The sequence below is a fragment of the Genypterus blacodes genome, unplaced genomic scaffold, assembly GCF_046128005.1.
Source record: "Genypterus blacodes isolate CSIRO-AG114 ecotype Tasmania unplaced genomic scaffold, CSIRO-AGI_Gbla_v1 ptg000021l_1, whole genome shotgun sequence".
Classification (NCBI taxonomy): Eukaryota; Metazoa; Chordata; class Actinopteri; order Ophidiiformes; family Ophidiidae; genus Genypterus; species Genypterus blacodes.
In genome coordinates this window covers 6,908,500-6,917,457 of record NW_027466834.1, presented here as the reverse complement: position 1 = coordinate 6,917,457, position 8,958 = coordinate 6,908,500, and the positions used below count along the sequence as shown (strand labels likewise).

The following is an 8,958-nucleotide window of genomic DNA, read 5'->3' as shown; positions in this document are numbered from 1 at the left end:
AATCGAATAATATATCCATCTATAATAGGCTTGGTTACATACAGAGCATGCAGACGATTTTATTTTGAAGTTTGTGACAGGAAAAGTGTCTGTCTATTGTACATGAAGTCACTGTGGTAAACGATGTGCGGAAAAGTTTTTACGGTATAAGAAATATGCGTCATTTACAGAAATCGTAATATTAGCACTTTATAGGTTTTTTTTTATCGTTTGTGTTTGCTTCCACTGGATCTGTTTCTGTGTATTACTAAAGTTAACGTCATAGCTTTGTCCGCTTCATCTCTCTTTCACACACACCCAGGGATTATTTACAGCATTTCTACGTGGTACTTTGCACTTTACACTTTACCAGGTATGCTGTATGTGCTTGTGGTTTTACCTGTATTAGGGTTTACATGCAATATGGGTCTCATTGTGAATCTTTGCTTGTTTTGTCACACTTGATTCTCCACAGATGGCATCCTCAGTGTTGATGACCCTGTTAGTGCTGCAGTTTTGGTTTGTGCAAAGCGCTCATAATCATTTACATGAAGATCATTATGTAGATCAACAGCACAACCCTGAACATGATCTGAATGTTCTACTGGGTGATGAGGTTCGCAAAAGTCTTGGCCTTTTTTCTTGCACTCTACTGCCAAATTCCTGCTGTTTACACATGAGCCCTGACTCCTATCCCTTCTGTCATTGTGTTTTTAGAACACAGATGAGATAAAGAAACTCAGCCCAGCGGAGCAGAAGGAAAAGATGATGCAAATTGTAAAGAAGATTGACATAAATTCTGACAATCTGCTATCAGAAGGTATGCTCACGCCTCTGTAGTATCCCTATGTGAAGCCTGTACATGGAGAGGAAACAATAACAGTTGAATTTGTGTAAAAGCATATCGTCATACTCAGTCTGCTCTCTTATTCTCTTGACAGAGGAGATCATTCTATGGATTCAGCACGTCTACAGAAAATATGCTTTGGAAGATACAGAGGAGAGATTCTCCGAGTTTGACTTAGACAAAGACGGCGTCATAACTTGGGAGGAGCACAACACGGTGGCTCACGATAAGCTCATTAGTTTTGATGACAGCACTATTGCAGGAGATCCGGAGCAAGAGTCTCTCAGACATGTGAGAATATTTCTATTGTCCCTTCCAACAAATCAAAGCAAAACAGTTTATAACTTAAAATTGACTTGTATCTCCATTAGCTCCACCTGAAAGAGAAGAGACGCTTTGATTTTGCTGATGTGGACGGCACCCTGGGCCTAAATGTCACAGAGTTTCTTGCCTTCACCCACCCGTCAGAAGTGGACCACATGGCTGTAAGACAAGTTTAGCAAAATTATGTAATAGTCTTGTACTAGTGTGTGTGTGTGCGTGTGTATGTATGTACTACACATCAATACAACAAGCACCATTCTCCAAACACCTCCAAACTTGCCAGAAACATTTGCATAGGGTGCTTTTCATTTCATTTATATGTATATTTTATTTTTCATTTGCGATAACAAATTACAGTAGTGGTCTCCCACTACTGTAATTTGAGCCACAACAGCGTGTCACAGTTGTTAATGACATCATCACCCTAGCATGTCACAGTTGTTAATGACATCACCACCCTAGCATGTCACAATTGTTAATGACATCTTGAATGGAATCACCCTAGCAACCCCCATAATGCCTGTGTGTAACAAACTGTTCTTTCTTTGTTATAGGATTTTGCTATTGAAGATGTGTTGAGTGAATATGACATGGATCAAGATGGATTCATCAGTCTAAGTGAATTCATTGGAGATGTTCGTGATGATGGTAGGACCATAGAGATTATTTTAAGTCTGTTAAGTCGAGCATCGGTAACCCTGTGTCTTGCTTACACTTTTTATTCTTTACCAGAGGAAGCTCCATCGCAGTGGGAGGTAGAAGAAACAATTCGGTTCCAAGAGCTCTACGATCAAGATAGTGACGGCAAGTTGAATCGAGAGGAGCAGCTCCGCTGGGTCGCACCGAATAGCTACGGATCAGCAAGAGAAGAGGTACGACACAGCTGTTCTAACAATAACAAAATTAACAATAGCTTTAGTAGGCAATCTATTTCATATTTCATTCTGCAATGACGTGGTACCATACTTATGTTCTGCACAAATGTCATCAACAGGCTCATCATCTGATCCAGGAAATGGACGGTGATTTTGATGGCCGGATCTCTCTGGCTGAGGTCTTGAAAAATCAAGAAATGTTCATGAACAGCGAAATAACAGACTATGGTAGACAGCTGCATGTGTCACACGATGAATTATAACTTTCATTTGTTTATGTGTAGAGTATTTCCTGTATTGTAATTTAACATTCTTCGTTTACTTCTTGTCCCTGGAATTTGCTTTATCCTTCATTAATACTCGTCCCCGGGTGTCACATTGTCACTTCCCTTTTGCTGCTGAAGGGCCTTAAACTATAAGGGAATTTGTGCTCTGCAATGAACCCTTAATTCATTTCAGGCTTTGAGAAAGGAAGTGTAATTTAACTCATCAAAGTAAATTATATCACAACCCACGGCCTGAGAAATGAGTCGATTCAACACGTCAATAACACACACACACAAACTGTCACAAACTTTGCATGTGTTATAACACACCCCACACATATGCACATATTTTGAAGAGAGGGAAAATCGGAGATCATTCTCTTACACTGAGAGTATATAGTTTTTCATAGCAACGTATATCCGTAGTTGTGTTTCTCTATAATGGAGTGTGAAAGAGGATAGACTTTGATGATCAATTGCAGTTACATAGCGGTTTTCTTTTAGCTGACATGACCATGAGTATGTTTGTGGTATGTGGTAGCGTGTTGAACCTCTTCCTCATTTAAGTCAAATGAGTTGAGGGTTTTAAGAGCTGGTTTCCTGGATGTGTCATTAAGTTTCACTTGCAACAAAACCAACAGCCAGTTAAGCTGTTGGGCTGAATAGAGAAATATCGGACTATTCGTACCAGCAGCAAGGATGGGGTTACAGTTTAAAGATTCATTTTGGGTGAGTTACAGTTTTGTAGAGTTTTTAGTGATGATGTTCTGTTATGTACTTACAAAATATCAGTTACATATCGATCCTGCCTGAGTGGATATATGTTCTTATCATCTGTTCTCTACTGTTTACTTCGAAACTTCACTAGTACAATGATATAAATGTGAAGTACTGTGTTTTATCTCTGCAACATTGATTAAATAAAGTTTGTAATGTCCATACAACGACATTTTTTAAAAGTGTGAAAGCAACAAAACCCCAAAGTAACTTTCAGCACAGATTGTACTGTGGTTTTAAACCGTCTCCTCCATGTCACTGCTGAGTGTTTCCTGTCAACGTCTTTGTGTCATTTTCATGTTTGCCTTGTCTTGACTGGGACGCAGACAGTAGGCAGCTTGTGGGTTGATTTGCATGGGACGGGTGCAGTGAGAATAACTCGATCATTGTGATGAACACGCATTGTGTTGAGCTCTTTGATATCGTTCATGTAAATAAATCCAAATGAATAAATGTTGCATTATTTAGTATGTCTGTCTCACAGGAAATCATCAGGGCCAATATTCTGGCCTCTGTATGAACGTGAACATTTTAAGTTTAGGTTGAGGTTTGTGATCTGAATGACAGGATTCCTACTAATGTTTACTGAAGTCGACAGATGACACGTCTGAACAAACATAACAGGCGTACATCCCAGCATGCACTCTGCTTAGGATAAAACTCGTTAAAAATCATTTTCTTCTTGTGTTAAGAAATCTTTGTGATGAGACTGGGAGGAACAATAGCCTTTGTCTCTGATAAGAAGGAAAACAAAGTAATGATTGTTCCTTTGTCCTAACTTCAATTTTACTGAACTTAACTTCCTAAACATCAGTGTTCAACTGATGTAAGAATCCTTCTATATCAGAGAATGAATCTAACCAGAAATGAATTCAGAATATGTTTGAATATCACGTAGCTTCATCTTATCTGAAGTGTTTTGTCTCAGTAAGTGATTTTGTTTTATGGGACTCTGCATACTCATCACATGAGCAGGTTTCAAATGAACATCGCAGATTACACAATCACAAATTCAAGTTTTGGGCAACTTTGTACTTTTTACAATGCTGCTCTTGGGTAGGATATCATTGTGTCTCACATCTAGATGTATAGGTGTGACTTTTTATCAACTGGTGACAGACAGTGACGTGTAGCTTTCGATTTGAGACAAGAGACCACAACATGGAAAGAAATGCACAGACATCAGAGCAGAATGTTCCACTAAGCACAGTTGAAAATGCCATGTAGTGCCTACAGATCCACAGAATATAATCCTTTGCGTATTTTCTGCATCACTAACATCAATAAGTAGGCATACAGTACAGGGAATTGGTATGACAATTACAGTACAGTGAAGGATGTGCAAATATTTATATTGTTTACTTTTTTCCTCTATTGCTGCCATTACTAGCATGCCATCTGATAAACGTACTGCATGTTTCTATAGGGAGTTGACTTCACCAGCAATATTGGATATGAGGCCATAGTTCAAAGACTAAATGATGGTCGACGGACATGCAAAGACATGGAGGAGCTCTTGAAAATGAGGTTGGTGCAGACATTTGTGGTAATGCATAATAAACTGGCTGTCCTCGTTATCACGTGGCTCAGTTGTTTGGTTGATTTGCTCCACGCAGGGCATCGGCAGAGGAGAAATATGGAAAGGATTTGATCACAATCGCTCGCAAGACTGGGGGTGTGTATGAGATCTGGTAGGCGTGTGTTCTTGAATTTGAGCATTGATACTCATTCTTTGCTACTACCACCTTCCACAATGTCCTGTGCTTATTCTTGCAGCACCTTGAGAACTTCCTTTGATGAGATGAAAACAGGTAAGGACTTAATTCAAGAAGCATTTACCCTTACCGGTTAAGTATATGTTTTTGATTATATATGTCGGTGCTACTCAGAATTGGAGAGCATTGGAAACATGCACATTGCTCTCTCTGGACAACTGAAGGAGGAGGTGAAGAGAATGGAGCAGTTCAGAGAGAGACAGAAGGAACAGCGGAAAAAAGTAAACATTTCAAGTTTCCTTTTTAAAATTGCATACAGGGGAAATGTAAGAACAGCTGCGCCTCCATTTCTTCCTCTAACATCGTTTTATTTCCCCTTTTCCTCAGTTTGAAGGCATCATGGAGAAGATCCAGAAGACAAAGGTCTCCCTCTATAAGAAAACAATAGATGTAAGTAATCTACATCATCAGTGAGTTTTTATTGTAGTTTGTATTGAGTGTTGCTTAAATGTAGCAAGAGGTCATGATAACATTTAGTATAGCTTTAATACGCCTCAATAAGCACAGCGCATGATCTACTTAATTCCTGGAAAAAATAGAGAACCTTGCTTATTGTGCAAGAGGAAGGTGGCTTCATAACCTTATATACTGTGAGTACACTTGCAAGGTCATCGAACAGAGGAAGTTTTATTGTATTTCAATCCTTCTGCTTGTGCTTGCTCTGCACAAAAACTCTCTCCGTTATGCATAAGCTGTCTCTCTCTCTCTCTCTCTCTCTCTCTCTCTCTCTCTCTCTCTCTCTCTCTCTCTCTCTCTCTTTCTCTCTCTCTCTCTCTCTCTCTGCCCCTCTTCCTGTAAATGGTCTCTCGCTGAGGGTTAATACGCATCCATTCACCACTTTCACATGGTTTCTGATGTCCGCAGTCGAAAAGATGCTATGAGCAGCGCTGCAGGGAGGCCGATGAGACAGAGCAAGCTGCAGAGAAGATGAGCAGTTCTGCCACGGCCACTCCTAAACAAACTGAGAAGGTATGAGCACTGTAAAACCTGCCCCCTTTAAGCTCCTGTGCACGGGTGATTTGATTGCTCTTTTAATTCATTACTATTCAGTAGATGTGTCGTCCTCTGTGCTCAGTTATGTTTTTAACCACCCACATCATCTGTTTTACTCTCTGACTTTCAGAAATAGTCATATTCATGTTAAGAGTATTTTAGAGGCTGCTGGCACCTCATTGTACATTGTTATAACATTTGTGTTTGTTTTACATAATTTGTTTTACTTGTGCTGGGAATCAGGTTTCTCAAACAAAACATAGTTCCTCCATGAGACTAACAGAGGTGGTGAAACATAATTCTCTTTGCCCTGTTCTGAATTTTGTTATTGCAGCCTCTTAAACAGAGTGATTATGATTATGATTATGAGTAATTATGTACCAATTTTACATGTACAAACTGTGTTTCCTCTGTAAAGTACAGTCTTACAGCTACAGAAGCAATGTGTAATTTTGTAATGTCTTTTCTTTCTCAGTTGCACAACAAATCCAGACAGTGCAGAGAAGCTGCAGTAGAGGCTGGTAAGGATAAATAAACAGTTAAGATAAATGCTTGTGTTATGGATATATGTTGTGAATATATGTACACTGTTGGTTAACCAAAGACAACCGAAACACTATGTGTGGATGGTGGTCACATCTTTTGAGGATGCCAAAGATAGCATGTTGACTTGAGTGAGCTCATGCGTTTAAAGTGAGAAATGGTTTGTTGACTGGCTTCCTGTAAAAAGGCAGAACAAACGCCTCCAATTCTTAATCCGTGCTATTGAAGATCTTGATTTTACTGAGTGGTATCTCTCTATTTTTCTTTAGATAAACAGTATAGATCAAACATTGAGCAGCTAGAAAACGTTCGTCAAGAGTGGGAGTCCACACACATCAACACATGTGAGGTAAAGTGAGGCCATAGCTACTGTATTTTAATATGTATCTGTCCAGGAAGTGATGCATATCATGGCTGAAACTTTCAACACACTGGGTGTAATTTGCAGATATTTCAGCAACAGGAGGAGGACCGGCTCGATGTAATAAGAAATGCATTGTGGGTGCATTGTAACCATTTGTCAGCGCAGTGTGTAAACGATGACGAGGTGGGTCCAGCTGTTCTTACAAATCAAGTTATCAAATATGAGATAGATTTCAATAATGGTCTGAATATATCTCATGCTCAAGCCTGTGCAAACTGCCCTTTCAGTGTTATGAGGGTGTGAGGAAAGTTCTGGAAAAGTGTGACATCATCACAGACAACAACGGCTTCATAGAGATGAAACGCACCGGCAGGACTCCCACAGGTAGGCGCTTACTCTGTAGCCTTCCTGGTTTAGATTTGAATATGTTCCCAGCTGGAACATATTCAATATTATCTTTTAGCTGCTGCTTAAAAACACAATGTTGCACAAGAGCTGTGTGTAACAGAGCTTCATGACGCAAGATTGATTCTAAGTTCAAATTGTCCTTTTACAGCTTCAATTCAGTATCAGAGTTACTATGAGGGGGACGCTCCTGCTGAGAGTAATGGAGGTGCTGGATTTGTGGGAGTCATGAAAAGGTCAGAATCACACAATGGAAAAACTCTTGTGCTTAATAATGAATTACTTTGACTATTATTATTATGATTACAAGTAGAAATGTATCATCTTGAAATGGCTGTTCTCGATTTCTAGGTTTTCAAATCTCCTGCAGGGAAGCACTTCATGTGGATCCAAAATAAGCCTCAATGACTCAGCTGTAGAACCCAGGGGTACGTTACAAAACTCTCTCAAGAAACATTTGCATCTTTGAGTTATATTGTTAAAACCATTGGGTTCTTGCAGCATAAAATGTGACAGCCTCTGTTCTGTCAGTTTATTCCTTACACCACCACAGGATGGCAGACAAACTCAAGAAATCCCCTGTCTCTCCCTCTCCCTCTCTTTGTGTGTATGTGTGTTTATGTATGTTGATGTCAAATCCCACAGTGGAAACAGCTGATGGAGTTTACGCCTCCATTCCTGGATTCTCTGGTCCCCAGCAGTGCAGTGAGGAGTACAAAGCTATGTATGAATATGAGGCTCAGGTTGGGTTCTTTGTTCTGCTCTCACATTCGTACTTTTCATTCAACACATTTATAAAACGTCTTGACTGGAGTGTGTGTATGTTTGTTTCAGGGAGAGGATGAGCTCTCGATATCTCTCGGGGATGTTGTGGTTGTCGTGGAACAAGGCACAGACGGCTGGTGGACTGTGAAGAGGAACGGCCTAACTGGATTGGTTCCAGGCTCTTATCTTGCTAAAGAATGACTTTGTCTGATAGTCATACGTGGGATTGTATGACTAATGTATTTCCTTGTATAATAATATATAATAATAACCTGTTAACACCCTTTAATTTCATTTTAATTTAGTGTTTATTCAGCATTACGTGTTGCTGACTGATTTGAGTTATATTTTTTTACATGGCTGAATGAGAATAAAGTTTGGCCCTGACTGCTGCTGTGTCATCATGATGAGAATAGGTGGGGAACTTTACTAATCTGTCACACATGGTGAATGATAGGTCTCCCTTTCTTTTTCCTCTCATTCTTTCTCATTTTCTTGACATTTCTTGACTCCCTGGCTTACCCATTTTCTAATTTTCTCGTCGCTCTCTCATTTTCACATTCTTGCTTGTTGTCCTCTCTCCTTTATAGAAACACACGCAGATATATAAAAATGTATTTCTCTATCTCTTGGTAGACTGTTCTCTCAGTGTTCAAATATACGGTTGAAAGGAAGTAGGGCCTCTCATTCTCTCTGTACGAGCCATTTAGTCTGACGTAGGTTATTTGCAAACACGGTGAGAAGATCGTACAGCAACAACACCGCAGTGTGAATTCATCCATGCACCCATGTGGCTGAGCAGTCCGATTACTTCAGCAGTGTCTTGTTACTCTAAAGGTGGGGGGGAGGTCTACCAAATCACCACACCAGTTTCCTTTATCCTCGCTTTGAATGTGTATGAAATTCCACAAAGGCTACTCAGAAAATGAAATGTTTCTATACCATCCAGCTCCCTGTGCGAACCCCTTACACGCCTTCATGGGAAACAACTGAACTTTGACCTTTCCTTATAGCGACCGAGCTGACATGCTTTTCCAGTGACAGC

General features: G+C 39.9%; 2 protein-coding genes across 3 annotated transcripts; both read left to right on the top strand.

Moving 5' to 3' along the window:
- Positions 1-79: 79 nt before the first annotated feature.
- rcn2 (reticulocalbin 2) lies at positions 80-3,526 on the top strand. Of its 2 annotated transcripts, none has more exons than XM_076141993.1 (8): positions 80-144; positions 455-595; positions 697-799; positions 921-1,117; positions 1,198-1,311; positions 1,705-1,798; positions 1,883-2,022; positions 2,145-3,526. In XM_076141993.1, the coding sequence occupies exons 1-8, from the start codon at positions 124-126 to the stop codon at positions 2,286-2,288; spliced, it is 954 nt and encodes a 317-aa protein (XP_075998108.1). In that variant the 5' UTR covers positions 80-123; the 3' UTR covers positions 2,289-3,526. The 2 variants fall into 2 exon arrangements, with proteins under 2 accessions (XP_075998108.1, XP_075998109.1); XM_076141994.1 differs by having other exon boundaries at positions 93-352.
- pstpip1a (proline-serine-threonine phosphatase interacting protein 1a) lies at positions 2,895-8,301 on the top strand. Its single transcript, XM_076141992.1, has 15 exons — positions 2,895-3,020; positions 4,495-4,595; positions 4,685-4,759; positions 4,845-4,879; positions 4,958-5,064; positions 5,171-5,233; positions 5,708-5,812; positions 6,312-6,357; positions 6,649-6,728; positions 6,828-6,926; positions 7,031-7,127; positions 7,300-7,384; positions 7,500-7,576; positions 7,794-7,891; positions 7,983-8,301. Exons 1-15 carry the CDS (start codon positions 2,991-2,993, stop codon positions 8,112-8,114), a joined length of 1,230 nt encoding a protein of 409 aa, XP_075998107.1. The 5' UTR covers positions 2,895-2,990; the 3' UTR covers positions 8,115-8,301.
- Positions 8,302-8,958: the final 657 nt, after the last annotated feature.